General features: G+C 39.1%; 1 protein-coding gene across 4 annotated transcripts in view; it reads right to left on the bottom strand.

Annotated features, from left to right (window-relative positions):
* Positions 1–801: 801 nt before the first annotated feature.
* Positions 802–24,740, bottom strand: part of CCDC81 (coiled-coil domain containing 81) — a 38,088-nt gene continuing 14,149 nt past the window's right edge. For all 4 annotated transcript variants that reach the window (XM_058687544.1, XM_058687547.1, XM_058687546.1 and 1 more), the window contains 11 exons: positions 23,248–23,327; positions 20,647–20,771; positions 18,628–18,751; positions 15,560–15,653; positions 14,810–14,956; positions 13,801–13,905; positions 13,487–13,659; positions 12,174–12,252; positions 11,738–11,958; positions 3,687–3,812; positions 802–1,299 (listed from right to left, as the gene is read on the bottom strand). In XM_058687544.1, the coding sequence (XP_058543527.1) occupies positions 1,158–1,299; positions 3,687–3,812; positions 11,738–11,958; positions 12,174–12,252; positions 13,487–13,659; positions 13,801–13,905; positions 14,810–14,956; positions 15,560–15,653; positions 18,628–18,751; positions 20,647–20,771; positions 23,248–23,327 (1,416 nt within the window). In that variant the 3' untranslated portion in view covers positions 802–1,157. The remainder of the gene's footprint in view (positions 1,300–3,686; positions 3,813–11,737; positions 11,959–12,173; positions 12,253–13,486; positions 13,660–13,800; positions 13,906–14,809; positions 14,957–15,559; positions 15,654–18,627; positions 18,752–20,646; positions 20,772–23,247; positions 23,328–24,740) is intronic.

A 24,740-nucleotide genomic window follows, 5' to 3' on the forward strand; every position in this document is an offset into this window, starting at 1 on the left:
ACATATACTTTTCCCCATTTTCTAAGAAAGATGAGGCAGACAGAAAGCAAATAGTCTAAGGGACTGTATTCCTAGCTTTTGTTTTTCAGATATGTAGACCCCACTCTGCTTTGTTCATTGGTTTGCCTGAGGTAGTTGGACAGGGGAAGGGGAGCAAGGGTAAAGGATGAAAGTGCATGAACAAAGTTTTTGGTTTAAAAAAGTTTTTTTAACGTTTATTCATTTTTTTGATAGAGAGAGACAGAATGTGAGTGGGGGAGAGGGGCAGAGAGAGAGGGAGACACAGAATCTGAAGCGGGCTCCAGGCTCTGGGCTGACAGCACAGAGCCCAATGTGGGGCTCGAACTCACGAACCGTGAGATCATGACCTGAGCCAAAGTCGGACGCTTAACCGACTGAGCCACCCAGGCGCCCCCAAAGTTTTTGGTTTAAAACACACATACCTTAACTGGAAATCAGTCCTTTAGCAGAAAGATATTCCTCTTCCACAGCACATGCAGCTCAAGCACGGATGCAAGGGAAGCAAGGAGAGAAGGCGGCGGCACCTGGCAGGCCAGCCAGGCTCCTCCCACAGCACCCAAGTAGCCCAACAATAAGCCTCTAACGGAATGCTTGACCAGAAGGGCACCAAGGCAATGATATCCCCGGAGGTCCCAACAAAGCTCCAGGTGTGTCTTCAGCTGGAAAGCTCAGAAAGCGTTGCTCTGATCACCTGTGGCAAATAACCTAATCTACCTCTAGAACGTTCGCGTATGCAGTTCTCCGGGGAGGGAGGTAAGATTTACCATTATGCACAGCCAGTCGCATAGAAAATATTTATTAGGACACTATTCATTATACATGGAAAAAAAGATAAAGTTTTCCTGTCTTATCTATGCTGCTGGGTCAGCAGCAACCCTGCGGCCAGAATGAGGCTGGGTCCCCGTCCCAGCCCCCATGGCAGCAGGGTTCTGTGGGGCAGGGGAGGAAGGTGGGAAAGGGAGCCCCTGCCTATGTGAATTCAACAAGGGGTTAAAAAGCAGTCTACTCTTGAAAGGACCAAAACAACACAATAACTTTTTGCCTCCAAATTAAAAATCAGTAGTTTCGCCATCATGTCTCCAACATTTAAAAGATAAAAATTTTCCAGAGGAAAACATAGATCCAAGCAGTGGGTTTTATGAAAAGAACTGCGAGCCAGGCAGGTACTTGTTGAGCGGCCACACGTTGCTCCTGCCCTTATTGTTGGTGCTCCTCTGGCATTGCTTGCAGCGCAAATATCTCTCGCACTGGTCCAGGATAAAGAGCTTGTTTGAAGACCTGAGGAGAGGCAAGGACAGGCGGTCATTATTAGGGGCTCCCTGAGTCCGTGCTGGGGCCTAGCTTAGAAGCCGGTGCCGGAGAAGTGATGCAGCAGAGAAGGCACATACCTACCATCTAGGAGCTTAATGCCTGCCTGTGAGGGCCCACCTGCCATCTCTCCCGTCCACACGGCTTCCTGCAGCTCACCCCAGCTTGGCATGTTCTGCTGTTGGCATGTCTGCTATTTCCAGTAAATATAAGACTTGGTGCCTTCACAACCGTCTGACCCCAGCGCTTCTCCCCAGCCCCACCCACCTAAACCCTCAGAAAAAACATAACTTGCCCAAGACCACACAGCCAGCAAACAGGTGTCTTCAAAGCTTTGCCATGTGGATACACTTTTATCTGTCAGGCTCTCCGGGGAAAGACAGCATTGAGAGGGAGAGCAGGCCATTAAGCTGCTGGTTAACTTAAGCCCCAGCAGACAGTTAAGAGTAGACTTATAAGGTAAGTCTAGGAGTCCAGAGCCCTCTGGATGGTTAAGGGTAGGAGAGGGGGTGGAGACAAAGAGTAGGAGGACAAAAGGGGCTCAAAGCAGAGATGAAGGGATGGCAGTAATTGATTTTGCATGTCAACAATTTTTCTTGATTATGCAGGACAGTCCCTGGTGTGTTCCCCTACCCTACCAACATTTCTACATGATTGGAATTCTGTAAAAAGGAGCATCAAGGACAGCCTTACAAGGTAAAAGAACAAATAATGTTAGCAGTGTTCAGGGGGGACCTACCTGGCTTGCTTTGGTGTTGGGATGGAGTATCATGTGCTAACTGCATTCATGGGAAGTTTGTTTTTGCTTCTGCTTTGTTTTCTTTTTAACAGCAACCAATTCCTTCTTCCTAACCTGCTCCTGCTTGAGGCCCTGCCCACAACTTGGCTTCGGTCTTCAGGTAACAGGATTGCTCTGCCACGTCCCTGCTATGACCCTGCCATATCCTGACACTCAAGGTTGTTTCCTATGTCTCCTCTATCCTTTATCACCACGTTGGCCAAGCAGTCTTCCGAAATCCAGCAAAATCTCACCAGCATGAATGTCACTGCCTTTTACCTGCTTTTCCCCAACATTAAGAAAATGCCTTGAGGGGCGCCTGAGTGGTTCAGTCAGGTAAGCATCCAACTTCATTCAGCTCAGGCCATGATCTCATGGTTCATGAGTTTAAGCCCCACATTAGGCTCTGCACTGGCAGTGGGTTCTCTCTTCCTCCCTCTCTGCCGCTCCCCCAGTCATGCTCTCTCACTCTCTCAAAGTAAACAAATAAATAAGCTTTAAAAAAAAAAAAAAGGAAAATGCCTTGAAACCTCAGTGCCCCTTCGTCTTCTCTAAGCCAAACAACCCCACTTCTACTTTGGAACTTCATTGCTACATCATCCCTCTTAGTCCCATTGTAACAAAATATGGGTTCTACCCATTAGAAAGACAGGTAAGAGATGCCTTAAAACAATATCTTAGAACAGAGTTACAGACCAAGATTTATTATGACAAATTTTAACTATGGTAAAAATTAGTTGATATGTGGGAATTTAAAATATTATTTTGCTTTATTCAGGATTTAATAACATGTGACTACATAGGCTTGGTCTGTTCAAGTTTTAACATACTATGAAATCATACCTTACATTTGTAAAATTTTTTTTTAAGTGTAATGTTTTTCCATCTCTTTATTTGATCACAAAATTCCTGTGTTAGCTATGTCAGGCTGGTGTTTACTTTCTTCATCTTACAAATAAAAGACAAAAAGATTAGCTGCCTTTGCAAATTTAGTATTAATTCTCAAAGCCATGACTAGAGTCCTTGATTCTAGATTGTCAATCGGTAGCTGGGAAGAGGGGATATGGATATAATACATTTCAGGAACATGGTCTTGGGTTGGTTCTGTAACAGGCATTTCATTTTCCCAGTTGCCAATCTTACAACCCCTTGACTCTGCTCTTAAATGACCATTCTGTCAGACTTGGATGTGTCCAGATAGAAACTCCCTCTCCCTGTTTCCAGCTAGTTATTTCCAGGGAGAATTCCTACCCTCCCCCACCCCATGCTTCCCTACCCTCCACAATATGAAAATAAACTACCCTAAACAGAGGCAAAAATTAGGGCAAATATGGCAAGCATATAACACACATCACAGCATTCTCCAATCCCATATCCATAGCAGACATTTCGAATACATCACCACAGCATTTCCTACTGAACCCAGAATTCTTTTCTCCACCAGGTTCACTAGGTAGCCACTGCTAATCAATGGGAGTTGGCACTGGAAACCTGTGTGCCATCCCAGGATTCCAGGAAAGTAAACAAGGAGTGGAGGGGGTTTCTCTGCAAAAAACTTCTGGTTCCAATTGGGTATTACCTCTGGAAAGCCTTCTCCTCCATGTCCCGCTGTTTCTTCATTGCGGCACTCCTTTCCCAGTCCTTCAGCAAGCTCTCGTTCATTCTCTTCACCCGCTCCATCTCAGCCTTTCTGTCTGCCAGGCGTCTGGAGACAACAGCAGAGTCTGGTTTTGTTCACAATCACAATACCAGGGAGGGCATGCACCCACCCTGGAAGCCCCATTCCTTTATGGTAGATTACCCAGAAGACATTCTGGTTTTGTTCACTACTCCTTGAAATACACTGAAAGGAATGAACATTGAGAAAAACACTAAAAATATTATAGGTCTCAAATAGTTTACTGGTCTGGGACCTTTCATCTTCAATTCTGGTTTAAATTAGCAGGATTGAAACCTTTTTCCAATGAACAAATTCAGCCTTTAAAGCCATTAATTTCCTTTGAAGCTAATTTTAACTAATCTGAAGAATCATCTCAAATGGATTTCCTCTACTTTAGGTTTCTTTCCTTTTATTCCAGTCACTCAACTGTCAGTAATCAGCCCGAATTGCTACAGGCATGTTACAAGGCAAAGTAGACAGGAATACAAATGAATGGCTAGAAACAGGGAAAGAAACAGAAGTGACTAGGCAAAACAAAATGAAATCAAGAAAGTATGTAACATTGTGAAGAAGGTTCAGAAAAAAAAAAAAAAGAGGAATGTCTGGTGAAAGTAAAGACATCAAAGAAGTAATTACGGTGTATCTCTCTTCAAGTACCATTTCCCAGAATTCCCAATGAAAAGTGTCTCTATTACTAGTCTCCAGACACGTAGCCACTGCTGTTGTGAATCATCTTAAACCTGGTTCAAATTATTTATATGTGTCTATTTGCCAGACTGAAACTCTTACCTTCAGTTCTCATTAAAGTCTAGAAAGGACTTCACTAAATGTGCAGGTTGATTTAGTCTGCTCTGCCAGGCTTTGTGTTACAGGCAGCCACTGCCACTAGGTGTCAGGACCCTCTGATAAAAATCAGTAATGGACTGTGTGCTGGTTTGCTTTTCCTAAAATAAACATGGCCACGTTTTCCTCCAAGGAGCATTGAGCAATTCAGCTATTGTGTGGTCATTATAAAGATTAAATGTGATAATATACAGAAAGTACCAATGCCTATAACACAATGAGAGCTCAATGACTAAATGGTACCTATTATATATTTCTTTCATAACCTTTTTTTCCTTTTCATAGTGTTTTTTAATTGTAACAAAAACCACATAAAGTTGACCATCTTAAAAATTTTTAAGAGTACAGATACATAGCATTAAGTACATTTACATTGTTGTGCAACCAATATCCAGAACTCTTTTTTTTTTTTTTTTAATTTATTGTCAAGTTAGCTAACATACAATGTAAACAGTGTGCTCTTGGTTTTGGGGGTAGATTCCCATGATTCATCGCTTACATACAACATCCAGTGCTTATCCTAACAAATGCCCTCCTCAATGTCCATCACCCATCCCCCCCATCCCGGTTCCCCCAACAACCCTCAGTTTGTTCTCCACATTCAAGAGTCTCTTATGGTTAGCCTCCCTCTCTGTTTGAAACTATTTTTTAAATAGTTCTATACTATTTTAAATAGTATAGAAACTCTATACTCATTATACAACTTCTCATTTCTCCCTCCCCCTAGTGCCTAGAAAGCACTGTTCTACTTTTTCCATGAATTTAGCCACTCTGATAACCTTATAGAAGTGGAATCATACAATATTTTGTATTGTATTATAATGACTGGCTTATTTTACTTAGCATAATGTCATCAACGTTCATCTGTGTTGTAGCATGTGTCATAATTTCCTTCCTTCTGAAGGCTGAGTAATATTCCATTGTATGCGCGTTAACACATTTTGTTTATTCACTCCTCTGTGGCCAGACATTTGGGTTGCTTCCCTTTCTTGGTTACTGAAGGCTGTTATGAACATGGGAGCGCAAATATCTCCTCAAGATCTTATTTTCAACTCCAGCAAAAAAACTACTAGAACCGATAAACGAATTCAGTAAGGTCACAGGATACAAAATCAATGTACAGAAATGTGTTGCATTTCTATACACTAATAACGAAGCACCAGAAAGAGCAATTAAGAAAATAAACCCATCTATAATTGCACCAAACTTAACCAAGGAGGTAGAAGATCTGTACTCTGAAAACTATAAAACACTGATGAATGAAATTGAAAATGATACAAACAGGGGCTCCTGGGTGGCTCAGTAGGTTGAGCATCTGACTTTGGCTTGGGTCATGATCTTGCGGTTTGTGAGTTCGAGCCCCGCATCGGGCTCTGTGCTGACAGCTCAGAGCCTGGAGCCTACTTTGGATTCTGTGTCCCCCTGTCTCTCTGCCCACCCCTGCTCGTGCTCTCTCTCTTTCAAAAATTAATAAACAAAAAAAAAATTTTTTTTAAAGAAAATGATACAAACAAATGGAAAGACAGTCCATGCTCATGGACTGGAAGAACAAATATTGTTAAAATGTTCATATACCCAAATCAGTCTATAGATTTAATGAAGTCCCTATCAAAATACCAAAAGCATTTTTCACAGAACTAGAACAAATAATACTAAAATTTGTATGGAAACACAAAAGGCCTCAAATAGCCAAAGCAATCTTGAAAGAAAAAAAAATCCCAAACCTGGAGGCATCACAATTCCAGACTTCAAGTCATATTACAAAGCTGTAGTGATCAAAACAGTATTGTACTGGCACAAAAAATAGACACAGAGATAGATTAATGGAATAGAATAGAATGACCAGAAATAAATCCACAAGTATGTGGTCAATTAAACTTCAACAAAGCAGGAAAGAATATTCAATGGGAAAAAGTCTCTTTGACAAATGGTATTGGGAAAACTGGACAGCGACATACAGAAGAATGAACCTGGACCACTTTCTTACATCATACACAAAAATAAACTCAAAATGGATTAAAGACCTAAACATGAGACTTGAAACCATAAAAATCCCTTAAGAGAGCACAGGCAGTAATGCTCTGACATCGGCCATGACATCTTTTTAGATATGTCTCCTGGGAAAAGGGAAACAAAAGCAAAAATAAACTATTGGGACCATATCAAAATAAAAAATATATAAAGAACTTCTACAACTCAACACCAAAAAAACAAATAATCCAAGTAAAAACTGGGCAGAGGATCTGAACAGATATTTCTCCAAAGAAGACATAAAGATGGCCAACAGATAGATAAAAAGATGCTCAACATCATTCATCAGCAGGGAAATGCAAATCAAAACCACAATGAGCCATCACCTCACACCTGTCAGAATGGCTAAAATCAAAAACACAAGAAACAAGTGTTGGTGACAATGTGGAGGAAAAGGAACCCTCATGCACAGTTGGTGGGAATGCAAATTGGTGCAGCCACTGTGGAAGACAATATGAAGGTTCCTCAAAAAATTAAAAATAAAACTACCCTACAATCCAGTAATCGCATTACTGGGTATTTACCCAAAGAATATAAAAACACTACTTTGAAGGGATATATGCACCTCTATGTTTACTGTAGTGTTATTTACAATAGCCAAATTATGGAAACAGCCCAGGCATCCATCAATAGGTGAATGGATAAAGAAGATGTGATATGTGTGTGTGTGTGTGTGTGTGTGTGTGTGTGTGTGTATGTATACATATACACACATACAATGGATGTTATTCAGCCATAAAAAAGAATGAGACCTTGCCATTTGCAACAACACAGATGCGTCTAGAGGTTATAATGCTAAGCAAAATAAGCCAGTCAGAGAAAGACAAATACCAGATGACTTCTCTCATATGTGGAATTTAAGAACCAAAACAAACAAAAAAAGGGGAGAAAAAGAGAAAACAAAAAACAGACTCTTAACTATAGAGAACAAACAGGTGGTTACCAGAGGGAGGTGGATGGGGTATGGGTGAAATAGGTAAAAGGGATTAAGAGTACACTTACCTTGATAAGCAATGAGTAATGCATGGAATTATTGAATCACTATATCGTACATCTAAAACGTACGATGTTATATTACACTATATGTTATGTATAACATTTCATGTTAACTATACTGGAGTGAAAATAAAATAATTTTTTAATTTTCTAAAAAGGATCCTGCTTTCAATTCTTTTACGCAGAAGTGGAATTGTTGAATCATATGGTAATTCTATTTTTAATTTTTTGAGTAACTGCCATGCTGTTTTCCATAGCGGCTGCACCATTTTACATTCTCATCAATTGTGCCCGGGTTTTCTATTTCTCCACATCCTTAGCAACACCTACTATTTTCTGGGTTTTGATAGGAGCCATCCTAACGAATGTGACCCTAGTATCTTTCTCTTTTTTCTTTAGTTTTAGTTTTTGCGTTTGTTTTTGCTTGCCTTAGTTTTCTTTATCTTTCCTTTTTACATCATAATTGCACCTTAATGGTTTTGTCTACCACTGAATCGACAGTTTTCTTCCTTTCTAATCTTTTGCATAGTCTAAAAGAAGTACTTGTTAAATGTTTCATGGTGCATGTGGTATAAGAAAAATCTATAATTATTCTTGATTTGGACATTTCACAAGACAATCAAAGCACAGATTTTATAATACAAAATACATGATAGCACATTTTATCTTTGAATTTGTGAAACCTTAAGATGTTATTCTGCAAACATATGTTTTCTTTGCATAAAGCCCTAGGGGGAAGAAAAGATAGCCATCTCACCTGTATACATTACAGTGATATACAGATCTTAAACAGTGTAAGATTTTTTCTTCCATCTACATAAATGAGTTGCAAGGAGAAAAATGAACAATTTGCTAACTGCTTACTTCATTCAGACTGTCCATAGACTTGGCCTCCGGGATGGATATGTGATTGGAATTAAATTATTAAATTGTGTAATACAAAACACAGCTACATTTGCAATCTCACCATCCTACTTTGCTACCTTTATTCACTGGAGTTGATTTTGCTACCTTTATTCACTGGAGTAGAGAATCCCTGTCTCTCAGGTCTAGATAAGTAAATATTCAGTAAAACATGAAACACTTCTTAGCTTGGAGGCACACATTTAGTTAAAAGCTAAATGACATCTATTCCAAACAGTACAAACAATGACAGCTGACAGCCGAATAAGGCTGACCTGCCCACGGTTCAGAAAGTGGAAACAATGTGTTAGTAAGCAGCTATCTCACTGTGGCTTTGATTTGCATTTTCCCTAATGATTAGTGATGTTGAGCAGCTTTTCAAAAGCTTTTTGGCTATAATTGTATTCTTTTTAAAAGGATAGTTTAAAAATTCAGTTTAATTTAGATGCTAAGAAAGTGAGAAAATGAAGTGGGGCTACAGGGGAGGCAAACTAGGATTCCCACAAGACTGCTGTTGGAAGCAAATTGCCATACCTTTTTAGAAAGCAAACTGTCAGTATCTGGTGATATTTAAAATGTGCCATACGCTGGCATCCAGCAATTCCACTTTTAGGATTTTATCCAATGGAAACAAAAGAACCAGTATGAAGGTATATATTAAAAATGTTTAATGCAAAATTGTTGTAATAGCAAACCATCTGGAAACAGAGTGAATGTTCATCAATAATGCAAAAGTTAAATTATAGCAATCCATATTATAGATATCATGCTGTTTTTGAAGAAGAATGAATTTCGTTTCTATGTACTGATCTGAACATGAACTAATGATGTATTATTAGGTTAAAGAAAGATTGGGCTGCAGAGTAATGTATAAGATCTCACAGCTCTTATTTTCATTTACAAAAATGGAAGGAAAAAAATATGCATATTATTTGAATATATTTGTAAAGAATAGAAAAAAATATAGAAGGCTGGGGGGAGATTATTAACCTTTTTTTAATCTCTCCACCAATTGACTTTTTTTTTTAAGTTTATTTATTTTGAGAGAGACCAAGAGAGAGCATGCGGGAAAGGGCAGAGAGAAAGGGAGATAAAGAGAATCCCAAGCAGGCTCCCTACCATCAGTACAGAGCCCAACATGCGGCTCAAACTCAGACACCACGAGATCATGACCTGAGGCAAAATCAAGAGTCAGACACGTAACTGACTGAGTCACGCAGGCGCCCCACCAATTGACTTATTTTAATAAGCATAATTTGTTATATTTTTTATAAACAAAAGCAGAAAAGTTTAAAGAAAAAGAAGTAAAAATACTTTAGCAGGCCTGTTTGTTTCATAGTGACTAAATGACCCCCTCTGAAAGAAAGTGACCCTCTACTTGCCTCAGATGACATCCTGAGATGGACCAGAGACAGAGAAGTTCGAAAAGAAAAGTGAGAGAATATGGAATAACTAGTAAAGGATATAGAAACAGGAGACAAGGACCTGACCCCTACAGAAAAGGGGGTCTGTGACCAGAGCTTCAACAAGAGAGATAACCAAGTAAAGACCTCAGTTCATATTTGTTCAGAGCTTTGCGGTTACCAAAAACGTTCTCAAATACATACTCATATAATTCTCACAGTAAGGAGAGGTAGGGCAGGTATATTATCCTTATGTTTCATGTGAGGAAAAGAGGGCCCAAAGAACCCTGTGTGTGTGCGATTTGGCCCAGGTCATGGAGCTTGGAAGTGGACAGAGTTTAACATCACTCATCATCAAAGAAATGCAAATCAAAACCACAATGACCTATCACTCTATACCAGTTAGAATGGCTAAAATCAAAATGACAACAAACAACAGGTGCTGGTGAGGATGTGGAGACAAAGGAACCCTTGTGCAGTGCACTGTTGGTGGGAATACAAACTGGTGCAGCCACTGTGGAAAACAGTATGGAGCTTCCTCAAAGAGTTAAAAATAGAACTACCACAGGATCCAGTAATTCCACCTTTGGGTATTCACCCAAAGAAAATGAAAACGCTAATTCAAAAATATATATGCACCCCTAAATTTATTGCAGCATCATTTATAATAACCAATATGTGGATGCATCCAAGCATCCACCAATAGATGAATGGATAAGAAAAATGTGGTGTATATATATACACACACACATACACACACACCGTGAAATATTACACTGCCATAAAAAAAGGATGAGATTGTGTCATTTGAGATGACATGAATGGACCCAAGGAGTTTTATGCTAAGTGAAATAACAAGTCAGACTGAGAAAGACAAATACCATATGATTCTACTCATGAGTGGAATCTAAAAAAAAAAAAAAAAAATGAATAAACAAACAAAAAAGCAGAATCAGCTCTATAAATACAGAGAACAAACTGAAGGTTGCCAGAGGGAAGGGGGGGGGGGGGATGATCAAGCAAAATGGGTGAAGGTGAGTGGGAGATACAGGCTTCCAGTTATGGAATGGTAAGTCATGGGAATAAAAGGCAGAGCATAAGGAATACAGTCAGTGATATTGTACTAGCAATGTAACGGGACAAATGGTAGCTACACCTGTGGTCAGCATAATGTATAAACTCATCAAATCAAACAAGAAAAGAAGGAAAGGAAAGAAGGGAAAGGGAAGGAAAAGAAAAGGAAAAGAAAGAAACTGGGTGTTTGATGTTTGAATTTAAAGGTATTTGCATTGATAAGGCATAAAGTCCTCCTCTGCCTACGTTGCCACCTTCACCATCCCTCACCAGCCGTCATCAGTGCAGCTTACTACATGAACAGTTCTTAGGAGGAAGAGGGTTTATTGGAGAAACGACCCAAGTTTCATGTCTGTGTCTAGTTGAGAAAAATAGCTGCTTTGTGGCTCACATTGTATTTCCAACAACTGGACAACTCTTTTAAGAAGTTGTACTGTAAAGGGAAGGAAAAATATGGAAAGGTAACTGGTGAGAGGGGTGGATCGAGACTGGTTGGTTGGGTTGTTGTTTTTTTTAATCAATAACCTTTCTTCATTGAGTGAATTGTGAGGACGAAACAAGATGAAGTTTGAAGGATAATATTTGTACATAGTAACTCCTCAATGTGTTCACTATTATTATTGTTTCTGTGCTGTTGTAGGAGAAGGAGAGAAAGAGAAGGGGAATGTGGAGAGGGGAGCAGGAAAGGAGGAGGAGGAAGAAAGACCTGGGGTCCCTTACTCTTTTTGTGTCCTCTGAAGCATCTGCAAATCCTGCTTTTGGCCCACCAGGTGCTGCAGGATGGTTCTCCTTTGCTGGCTAGCAGCAGTCTCCATCTGGTGCTTCATGTATTTCTGGTCTCGCTTTCGCTTTTGCACCATCATTTCACTCTCATCCTTAGCAAAGATGGGTTCACAAGACTCTGGCTCAAACGTGGACATGTACATGGATTTGTTCTTTATCTGAAACAGGGACACATATAATACGGATCAGAATGATACCAGGCAATAAACCTTACGCACAACAGTGTAGCATAGTAAAATACCAGTCCCTTAGAGGCAGGAACAAGGGCTGCAAAAACCACCAAATGGGTAACACACAAGGCTACAGTTTTATACGTATTTTTAGAATGCTACTGCAGAACTGCATAACTTTGAAATAACAGTTGTCCCCTTACCTGTGCATCCAAAGCTCTCTTATAACACTGGGCGTCTTCCATCTTATCTCTGATGTATTTGTCTCTCTGTGCAGCAAGTCTAGCAATTAAAGATAAGAGGAGGCGGGGGCGACGTTCGTTATTGTCTTTAGTAATACAGATTAACATCACTAAAATGTATTTAATAAGTATCAATAGGAGTGAGAGCCTGGTAAATAAAAAGTGGCATTTCTTTCTAGGAGCTTCCATTTTAAGAAAGAAAGGAGTAATTCAAATGCATAGGCTAGTGGACAATGTGTTGAATAGAGGACAGACAGGACAAGTGTAAGCAGAGGAATGACCATTTTGTCCAAATTCACTACCACTAAGACAGGTCCTCCTTCACCCTCCCACCACCCCCCCACCCCCCCCCAACCCCTGTGCTTTAAAAAACTGTGACAGGAAAGCAGGAAGTGTCTATTTCTTCTACAAAACGATTCACCATAAGACTCCTTTTTAAGAAAGTGATATTTCCTATTATAAATTATGATTCTGTTATATGCAACCTAGAGGGAACCCATATGATCTATAAAGCGAGTATAATGGAACATAAACATTTTGTAGAAAAATAATTTTTCAGTCCCAAAAGCTAGCTTATTATTTGTTTTAAGAGTCTCTCTCACACTACAGTAGCCTCTTTAATTTCTCTCCTGACCTCAGTAGAAGTGTGACTCGCCCTTAGGCAGGTTTGAACTCTGACCCTATCCCAGACCTCAGATGATCTGAACAATACCAATCAGATTCTCTTTCCTGAATATTCAGAATTGAGACTAACATTCATCCAGGTTTGAGCTGGAATAAAGATGATGTCTACCAAGGAGCTATGGGGGTGAGCAGAGGGAAGGATTCTTTACATGACTTTTTAGTCCTTGATTCTAGTCCTCTTAGATCCCCTCTCCCCCACATTCCTGTCCCCGGGTTCCCCTGTGAGATACTGGTACTGACATTAAACCCCAGCTTTGACTTGAGATTGACTGGAAATAGCTGGGAATAGTGCTTGTTCAAGACAAGTCCCCTCCTTCATCTACCAGTATTAGTGATCACAAAACAATACAAAATGATTCTCTATAATCAGTTATAGATTGCTATCACTATAATGATAATTATAATAATGACAGCTTTTTTCATTTTTCTAATGAAATGTTATGCTGTGGTACTGGCTGCCAGCTGGGTTGGTTGGCTCAGTTGGTTATAGTTGCGCTAATGAAACTACCAATGCTGATTGAATCCCACATGGAAATAAGCTTCACGTGAAAATTCTGAACCCGTTTTTAGAGCCTGTCAACCAGACTCACTCCTCTGTGAGATGCTTTTGTTCTAGGCGGTCCATCAGCTCTCTGTTTTGTCTTTGTTTTATTTGCTTTTCCCGTCTGTTATCCATTTGTTTCCGGAGACTTTGGGAATATTCTTCTTGTTTAAAAGCATTAATCTCAGAACTGAGTGGCCGTTTATCAAATAGGAAAGATTTCTGGAATGAAGGAGAAGCAGTCATTTACTTTAAAATACCAAAAAGCAACAAAGAATAAAGGTAGTAATTGAGAAAACTAAAATCCATGATTAACTTATAGTATTTGCAGGTATTAGCAACAGAAATTTTGAAAAGACTCACACAAAATTCAGGTTTCTCCTTCTTGTGGATTCTTATAGCTTCAGCAACTCCAAGATTATAGGCAGCATTTTTTTGATTCTGTACTCTATTAGCCAGATTTCTCATCTTTGAAAACAAACAAAAAATTACGTACTGAAAATACAGCCCTTAAAAATTTAATTCTAGGGGCGCCTGGGTGGCTCTGTTGATTGAGCGTCCGACTCCGGCTCAGGTCGTGATCTCGCGGTCTGTGAGTTCAAAGCCCACATTGGGCTCTGTGCCGACAGCTCAGAGACTGGAGTCTGTTTCAGATTCTGTGTCTCCCTCTCTCTCTGACCCTCCCCTCTTCATGCTCTGTCTCTCTCTGTCTCAAAAAAATAAATAAACGTTAAAAAAAATTAATTCTATTACATTATAATAATCCAACCGAGGTAGAAACTCGCCTTTTGGAGGCAATGGTACTTTCTATAAAGCTTCATAGGTTTATAAAAGTGGGTTGGGGAAGGTTTTTTTTTCTTTTTTCCTGTTTTGTGGCTTTAGGCAGCACCTCTGTGGGAATCGTAAGAGGGAATGGAAGATTTCTTAAGTGGTTACCTGGTATCACAAATGCAGGAAAGAGCAGTATGGTCAACTATGGGAGACCACAGAAATCTGGACAGTGCAAATATGTAGGTACCATCCTCTCTTTGCTTGCTTGAGATAGGCCATAGATTTGAAGGGGAAAGCCTTGGTTATGTTGTATTAGAAATCACAAATAAAACCATATAAATCCAGGAGTTCCACCTTTAAAACTAAGTCCTTGGGGGTTGGGGAGAGGGAGAAATCAGTGGCAGGTACAAACATTCAGCTGCTTGGACATTCATCCCAGTGTTGCTCACTATTATGAAAACTTGGATACAACCCAAGTTTTAGTCCAACAATAAGGAAATGATTAAATACGTTACAGTACAGACATATGACGGGGCATTTAACGTGGCCCTTTAAAATCATGTTCCTACGGTCCCATTCTTCAGTCGGAGTGTTGAACTACCTGGTGTTTCTGGAGCTCCTCTTGATCCTTCATCATTTGATACTGCCGAATGTGTTGCTCATTTTCTCTCTCCCACCTCTTCCTCTCGCTGCTGTGGTGCCATGGCAAATTGCGCAGCGCTCGTTGCAGACACACATAACACAATTCCTACAATACCGAGTTTGAAGACAAACTGAGTTTTTTGCCTTTTACTTGTTTTCCTTCACGTTCCCTTCACAAGCTTTCCAGAGACTGAGTATGTCAAGCAACATACTCTATAAACGAATGTATTGCTGGCAATTAGAAACATGAGTCTTGCAAAGTGGGCTCCACAAATATCCAAGAGGATTTACTGAACTCTCATTTGATCAAAAGTATTTATAGCAGGTGGGCCTGGGTGGTTCAGTCAGTTAAGTATCTGACTTTGGCTCAGGTCATGATCTCTCATGGTTTGCAAGTTCGAGTCCTGCGTTGGGTGAGCCCCACTTCTCTCTCTCTCCCCCCCCACCCCGCCCTTGCTCACTGCACCCTCTCTTTACCTCAAAAAAGAAATGTATTTGTAGCAAGTGAAAATTAGAAAGAGATATACCAACCCTATTTGTGTTAACCCTAGTAGATTTTAACTAATAGATATGTTTATTGGAGTCTAATTTGGGGTCCTGAGTATTTGAACCATGTCCATACATTGAAAAAAAAAAAGCAATTCCCATAACTCTTACTGAGAAACAGAAGTCAGAAACAGAAAGAGAACTTTGTTTGAAGACACTGTACCTGTCCTGCTTTAGTATGATCCTGGCAACCAGTGGCTGGAGAAATTTTATGCTTCATTTTATTGTAATCTTTCAAATAATGTGGAGATGATAAGCTATAAAAACAGTGCAACATGAATTAATGTTTAATTAATGAATGAATTTAATTTAATTTAATTAATGAATTAAGTCTGACATGAGCTATGATAATTTGGGAAGCAAGCACAAATATAAGGGAAAGAAAAATAATCTTAGCGATCTTTCTAGAGGATCTATATGTATTGAGGTTAAGAATCCATGGTTTGTGTCAAATAAACTGGGGTTTGAATCCCAGCTTTTTTGCTTACAAGTTGACTGGCATTAGGCAACCTGGGTCATCTTGCAAAAAATCTCAGTTACCAATGCTATGAAATGGGTATAAAATGTATTCATTCTACAAAATGTATTGTGCTTATTATATGCACTGTTTTAGGCATGGGAGATGCAGTAAAAAACAAAATATACAAAAAAAAATAAGAAAAAGAAATCCTTGTCCTTATGGAATTAACATTCTGATAAGAACTGACAGCCAGCTGATAAACAAGTAAGTCAATTCAATAGTATATGTGATTGGGTGGCGCAGTCAGTTGAGCATCTGACTCTTGATTTCGGCTCAAGTTATAGTCTCAGGATTGTGGGATTGAGCCCCACATCAGGCTCTGCTCTGAGTATTGGAGTCTGCTTGTGATTCTCTCCCTATCTCTCTGCCTCTCCCCCGCTCACACACACACTCTCTCTCTCAAAATAATAAACTTATTTAAAAAATAGAATGTGTGAAGGTGATAAATGCCCTACAATGCTGGAGGGATGGAGTATTGAACCATAAAACAGAACGCCCATGTAAGATGTACCAAGAAGGTGATATTTCAGTAAATAGCTGAAAGAAGGAGGGGTTAATAATAATCAAATATCTGATGCAAAAAGCATTCCAGGCAGAGTGAATGAGTACAAAGTCCTTGAGGTGGGAGTGTACCTGTGCTCAAAGTAGCCAGAGAAAGATGAGATAGCAGACAGAAAGTAGGAGAGAGATCAGAGACCAAACAGGCTCTTGGAGGCCATGGCAAGGGCTTTTACCCTGGGTAAGAATGGAATCCATTGGAGTGTACAATGTCCAGTATTAACAAAACTATGGAGAAGACAGCAGTCCCTCATATTTCTGCTACTGGGAAGATAATTTGATATAACCTTCCTGAGAATAATTGGGAGCATGTATCAAAGGCATGAAAAATGGGCTCATCTCTTACCTCTAAAATTTTACCTTAAAGTTTTTATTCTATAGAATATTCAGGTGCATGCAGAGAATTATGTGTAGCTATATTGTCACAGTATGGTTTATAATATTAAAAAACTAAAAATAATCTAAATATCCAAAAGGAGATGAGTTAAACAAAAGGTTTAATTAATGAAATGATGTGCAATTATTTGTTCATGTTCTGGACATTCAAAGCCATGGGAAAATGTTAACCACTTATTGTTGAGTATAACAAAGTTTCATATGATATGATCTCAGTTGTACTTAAAATGTGTGTATATGTTTCAAATATAAATATATGTATAATCGGTGATTTTTTTGTATCTATTCCTTTCCCATTTTTCAAAATTTCTGTGATACACATTACACACACACACACACACACACACACACAAAACCAACCATTTTTTGGTCAACATCTATAGGAAGCCTCCACCAATAAGCCCTAACAATTAATTACTCCCTCCTCCTTGCAGCTCCTCTACTTTCTTTTGTTGTCTTTACCATGTGTACTACTTCTTTAGTGTCAGTCTCCCTAAGTGACTGTTTATATGTCTTTTATATGTCTTACAGCTCTGTATCTTTGGTGTCTAAAGTAATGCCCAGCATACTGTGGTGCTCAGTGTCTGTTGGATTGAACTAAATTCCAAAGTACAAGACATTTAATTCACAATTATCTTTCATAACCATGAGATTATTCAAAACAAGCATGCCCAGGGTTTTGAACATGACTTTAGTACCACAGAGTGCATAAATCACACATATGATAGCTGATACATTGTGACACATTAACAAATTCAAATTTGCTAGCCCAGTGCAGTGTAAATAATCAATGCTCAATAGATAACTTGAGTATGGTTGACTAATTTGAGGTTTTAAAAAGTGTCCTACTTGGGGTGCCTGGGTGGCTCAGTCTGAGCATCTGACTCTTGATTTCAGCTCAGGTCATGATCTCACAGTTCCTGAGATCAAGCCCTGCTTGGGATTCTGTCTCCCTCTCTCTCTGCCCCTACCCCACTTGCTCTCTATCTCTCAAAATTAGTAAAAGAAAAACTTTTAAAAAAAGTGTGTTAATAAAAAAGAAAAAAAAGAAAATAGAAATCTTTTGAGGTGCCTGGGTGGCTCAGTCAGTTAAGCATCTGACTCTTGATCTTGGCTCAGGTTATGATCTCATGGTTTGTGAGTTCAAGCCCCATATCAGGCTCTGCACTGACAGTGTGGACCCTGCTTGGAATTCTCTCTCTCCTCTCTCTGACTCTCCTTTGCTTGCTCTCTCTCTCTCTCTCTCTCTCTCAAAATAAATAAGTAAACTTAAAAAAAATAAAAATAGAAATCTTTTGACATAACATTGTTAGAAGACATGACCATAATGAATTGTAATACATTCATTCATTCAAAGAATGTTTATTGAATGCCAGCCATGTTTAGCAAAACTGCTTTCCAATTTGATCCAAATAATGAAACTATGTTATATCATAATATCCAAGCACTCAGAAAACAAGGGAAATTTTCCCAAATCCACAAGAGAGTTAGATGTTCTCTCCCCTGTGCTATTTTGTTTCCACCTCTGTCATAGTGTTTATCCTACTGAGTCATAATTTATCACTCTATGTATGCCTGGCTTTCCCACTAGATTATGAGCCCTGACTGAATCTATTATCCCAATCACCTAACAGGTAGAATGTACTCAAGGATACAGAATGAAGGAATGAATAAACACTCATTTAAATTCCCTGCATCAAGATATAACTCAAAAATATATTTAGTAACAGACACCAGATAAAATACCAATGCATTACCTTTCGCGGTTCACACTCTTCCCACCACTAACATTCTGCTCCACCACGTCTGGAAAGCTGATGTTTGTCACTTTGAAAGGAGAGAGAGCATGTTTTTCTTGAAGTTTCTTGTGTGTTATGATCTCTGTAAAATGAATGAAACCAATTTTCCTTTCAACTTTAAATAGGTGGTTTTGTACTTAACTAATTTTTAAAACTCGTTATTTTACCCAGGAAAATTTATATATAAGATACATTTCTTATCTTAAATTATTGTCCCTTGCCCTAGTGTGATTCAAACAAATATTTTTTTGTATATTTATTACGTGCAAGACACTGGCTAGTCACTTTAGAAAATACAAGAGGCAAGTCTTTGCCCTTCAAGATCTTTCAAAAGATATACAGAAAGTTCTCAACTTAACAATGGTTTGACTTATGATTTGTGACTTTGGCTTTTGATGGTGTAAAGTGATGTGCATGCAGTACAAACTGCACTTTGAATTTTGAATTGTGATCTTTCCCTGGACTAGTGATATGTGACACAACATTCCCTTGGGGATGCTGGGCGGCCCAGCAAGCTGCAGCAGGCAGCCAGCCACAGTTAGGAGAGTAAACAAGCGATACACTTCCAGCTATTCTGTACCCATGCAACCAGTTTGTTTTTCACTTCCAGGAGTCAATAAGTTACATAAGATATTCAATACTTTATTATAAAATAGGCTTTGTGTTAGGTGATTTTGTCCAACTATAGGCTAATGTAGGCTAGATGACACATTTCAGATGGGCTAGCTATAATGTTCAGTAGGTTAGATGTATTAAACACATTGTCAGCTTATGATAGTTTCAACTTATAATGGGTTAACCTGAACATAACCCCATCGTTAAATTGGGGAAGATCTATAGTTGTAGAGAAAAATAAGATATAGACAAAAACCCCAAGAGCTCTCATCGTGGAGGTCTTATTACGTGCCTACAATGCTAAGTCGCTTTGCATACATTACATAAATAGCAACTCAGGACAATGATGAAAAACATCTACATTCCAATTGATGGTGCTATCTTTAAGGGTCTGCCATGTTTAGAGATGAAAGAAGACACTTCAGAATCCAGTGATGAGAGAAGTGTTCATGGAGTAAGTGCGATGTAAAAATGATGCTAAGAGGTAAGTAGGATTGGGCTAGACTGTAAGAAAAGGAAGGACATTCTAGGCAAGAGAAAAAGAATGAACAAAAACATGAAGTCAGGGAAGGACAAGATGTGTTAGAAGGACATAAATAGACAATTTTGCTCAGAGAAGGAATCTATAGGAAACAGTGACAGATGAGGTTACAGACACAAAAGCATGTGAATATTAGGCTAACAGTTTACATGTAATCCTGTAGGCCACATGTTGCAAAAACAATATCCACAAGCCAATGTTTACCCACTGACATGGGGTTTTTTTTGGCTCTATCAGCATTTTTTGCTTCAACGTCAATTAGTGTGTTGCCTACAAAGCAATAATCTCCTAAAGGAAGTTTCCAAAGGGTGGCATGGCAACCCCTAAGGATCCCTAGGATCCTTTCTAAAAGTCTTTGAAGTCCTGGGATTTTCTTCATATGCTTCAACCAACACAAACATATCATAACAGATTAAATGAAGACACAGATATGAAAATCCAGCCACCTTATATTAAGCCAAGTATCAAAGATGCAAAACTTCCATTCTCCATTTTTCATAAAAATTATTATTTATGCTAACATGTCACCCTATCATGTTAAATGCAACCCACTTCATGCATTTACATTATCTGACTGGACCCTATAGGCATATGAATTTTGACCTCTTTAAGTAATGGGGAACCAGCAAAGAGATCATAGTCTAAAAGCCTGAGAGTCAAAAAGTGGTTAAGATGAGATACAAGATTCCAGGAATAGAAGATATATGTTAGAAAGAAGAATACAGTAATTATTCATGATTCTAACTTTATTTATTTTGAGCATAGAAGTCACTAAGCAATATGGCTGGGCTACCATCAATATGGTAGCAATATTGGCCTACCTCTGACACCTTCTTTGCTTGGATGGTCTTTTAATTTGCACTCCTCTTGTCCATTCATTTCATTTTCATCTTCCTCTACAATGGTCTCCATAGGTGGTTTTTTGTCCAACTTCTTGATCTCAATCCTAGAAACAAGCCACGATGTTTACTGCACTGGGCCTGAATAGGTGAACGTGTGAACTCTCAATCCTTAGAAGCAACCCAGCTAGCTATCTGGTTCTGAAATACACCCACTTCTCTCAAGGGGGCAAGTGCTTTGATTTACTGAGGCTCTCTTTCAGGCTAAGTTTGGGAGCCAACCAAGACCTTCCCTCTCAGTACTGAGGCCTCAAAAGCAGCTCTTATGAAGATAAATTGAGGGATTTAAGCTTTGGGTTTGGTCTCAGTTTGAACCCGGCTGTCTTTTCTAGTTCTGTAACCAGATGCATAGAGGTGACAGTGAAAGGTGGCTGTTGGATGACTTAAAGGCAAAGATTCACAGCCTGGTAGGCAGAGACTGAAATATGCCCAGAAATAACCGCTCCTCCCCTCCCTCTTTCTCCTCCCCACAGCTCCATCCTTTCCCCAGGCAAAAGTGAGGGACTTGCAAAAGCACAATGGGGGAATGGATGTGTTCAGCTGGTGTATGTAGTTGTAGGTTTTCTGTGGTCTCAAGTATGGAGTGCTGGGTTAGAGGTGTAAGCAGGAGAGAGGGCAGTGGGGGAGGGGTGGTACTTCCAGTAAATTCAGGGACCAAACTTCACATGAATAAAACATCTACAACTATTTTGAGTATTTGAGTTCTCCGGTCCATCTCTAGGCTCTCTAGTTAACAGGAGCTTCCATCTCTGTTCTTGACCCATTGCAATTATTTCCCTCCTGGAATGCTTCAGCCAAAATATGTCCAAGGGGGCAGCCAAATTTGCCTTCCAAAATACAATCACAATAAAATTATTTTGAATCCATTGATTTATTTTTAATGAGTAAGGCAACATGGTACAATGGAAAGAATAGTGGAACAGTCAGGAGCCGTGGTTTTATTTCTAGCTTGGCCACTCAGTTGTTTGTCCATTTCATCCACAATATTAAGGGTCTAGACTAACTAATCTCTAATGTTTATTCTGACCCTCACACTGATTTTGAGGTATGTCATACAGTCCTTCCTACAGGGGGTTGTTCCAAACCAACTAACACAGGAGGATGTCACAGATTTAAAAACCATGAGAAAATAATACTCTGGGAAGCTGGTTGTTATTCCCCAAACTTCCTCCACCTGAAAAGCGTAATAGTTAATGGCATAGCAATTAAGATTAAGAACATGATTAAGGGTACACAATGAGTGAGTGACAGCTAAACTGGGGGAAAAAAAACCAAGTCTCCTGACTCCTATTCCAGTGCTCTTTTTTTAAAATTTTTTTAAATGTTTATTTATTTTTGAGAGAGAGAGACAGACCATGAGTAGGGCAAGGGCAGAGAGAGAGGGAGACACAGAATCCAAAGCAGGCTCCAGGTTCCATGCTGTCAGCACAGAGCCCAATGCAGGGCTCAAACCCACAAACCACGAGATCATGACCTGAGCCAAAGTTGGACACTCAACTGACTGAGCCACCCAGGCGCCCCCTATTCCAGTGTTCTTAATACTGCACCATGTTGTTTCACTTATTAAAAGAAAAAAAAATTAAAATTACAATTTTGCACCTCTATAAAATGGATAAAATTAAATACACATCTAAAATAGCTAAAGTGAAAATTAAGTGCAATAATATTGAGAAAGTGCTTAATAGCATCTGACATCTACAGTAGTAAATATTCCATAGATGACAATTATTATTATTATTATTATTATTATTATCATCAGTATCATTATTATAATCATTGTCAGCAGCCACCAGTAAAACCCACTGCACTCTTGGGATAAAGTTGTTCCTTTATTCTACCTTATCTCTCTAACCACTTGAGTGGTAAGAATCAGAGCTCAGACAGGTGAGCTAGACTGCAGAAAGAGAAAGCTAGTTCAGAGGAAATGATGGAAGGTAGAGGAAAGCCCAGAAGATGAGAAGAATTGCACTAATATTGCAGGGACTAAAATTGATGGGAGGTAGTATCAGAATTTCTAGGGAGCTAAGAGTAGTTTTAAAAATGAATAGTCTAGATGGACCTAGAGGGTATAATGTTAAATTAAATAAGCCAGACAGACAAAGATAAACACCATATCATTTCACTCATATGTGGAACTTAAGAAACAAGACAAATAACAAAAGAAAATAAGAGTCAAACAAAAAAGCAGATTCTTAAATACAGAGAACAAACTGGTGGTTTCCAGAGGGGAGGTGGGTGAAGGGTGGGTGAAATAAAGGGGATTAAGAGTACATTCATCATGATAAGCATCAAGTAATGTATAGAGTTGTTGAATTATCATAAATAAAAATAGTCTAACTGGCCATTGCTTTCTAACTTAACTACGGAAAGTGTATGCAACAAATCCTTCTTTGCTGGAACACTGAAAGAGAGAGAACACTAAAAGGAGCATGAGCCAGAAAAGATGAGAAACACTACCCAATCACATTAATAAATCAACAAGGATTGTTGTGCCTGGAGGAACCTGTGGAGCAAAACACTGACCTTGGAAATGCACACCCACACTTGGATTGCTTCTCTGAACTCTCTCTGCTGGACAACACGGAGTCCACAGTGCCAGGCCTCTGGAGGACAGAGAAAGAGAAAGGTTATGCTTGGGGCAGTGGTCTAGGACACATACAAATCAAAGCTATAGGCAGTCTCAGAGGCAAGGCTACCATGATACTCTCTATTGTTATTTCTTATTTATTTATTTATTTATTTATTTATTTATTTATTTATTTATTTCTTTAGTGCTTAAAGTCTAGAGCTTAAAATCCAAAGAGGAATTATCTCATTTATCACCCTGGATAGTCCCATACCAATTCCACTGATGCTGCCTTTTCTCAAACCATTTCCTCTTTGGAAATTACCTTCAGAGTTGATGGCTTCTTTTATACATCTTTAAGAGGAGAGCTGACTTATTTGAAACTATGATCAAAATGAGCAAGGAAGCCAATTCCACTCTTGACCCAAATAACTCTAAGAGAAGGGTAAGAGAAGGGTAAGAGAAGGGCTTTGAAGTCACGTGGATTCATGTTCACATCCCCACACTGTTAAGTTATGTAACCTTAAACCCTGAGTATGTGGGGATAACAGGATCTAATTCATAGAATTTTTATGAGGTGCTGTATGTAAGTGGCTGGCACATAATAAACACTCAACAAATAGCAGCTATTATAATTATTATCACATTTTACAGTAATGACATTATTACATTATACTAGTATAGAAATCCAAAATTATTTTTGGAATGATATGGTTTACAAAAGGCTTTGAAGGGAATTTGCAAAAAGAAGTTTTAAATATGGTTCCAGCAAAAGCAGCATCATTGAAATAAACCTACAGCTTCCCAAGAGAACTACTCTGCAGAACAACACTCAGGTTTAAGTTATGGGACATTTGGGGGGAAAGAATCACTCTCACCACTTTATAGCAATTTCCCAAAATGTGATTTAAAAAAAAATTTTTTTTTTACATTTTATTTATTTTTGATAGGGAGAGACAGAACACAAGTGGGGGAGGGGCAGAGAGAGAGGGAGACACAGAATCCGAAGCAGGCTCCAGGATCTCAGCTGTCAGCACAGAGCACGACGAGGGGCTCGAACTCATAAACCGCAAAATCATGACCTGAGCCCAAGTCGGACACTTAACCAACTGAGCCACCCAGGCATCCCCCCAAAATGTGATTTTTGCTGTTAACAAGCCTTGGATTAACCAAAAGTTCCACGATTCATGATTCAGGCAGTTAAAGCAGACTTCTCAGATCCTTTAACATGCCAGTGTGTTTTGTGCTTCTGTCCAGGAGGGTGATATATGCAGCAGCCCTCCATCTGCTTTGGTCTCCAGATCCTTTTTTCATAGAATATCTCTCGGGATGACTACTTCTGGAAAATGCTCCTTCAAAGTTATGTCTTAGAGTGCAGCAGGCTGTCCTCTCTTATGACCATGTTATTAAAGCTACAAAGTTCTGTAGAATCCCTGAAGATTAGAGATGG

Source organism: Neofelis nebulosa, chromosome 10, assembly GCF_028018385.1.
Source record: "Neofelis nebulosa isolate mNeoNeb1 chromosome 10, mNeoNeb1.pri, whole genome shotgun sequence".
Lineage (NCBI taxonomy): Eukaryota > Metazoa > Chordata > Mammalia > Carnivora > Felidae > Neofelis > Neofelis nebulosa.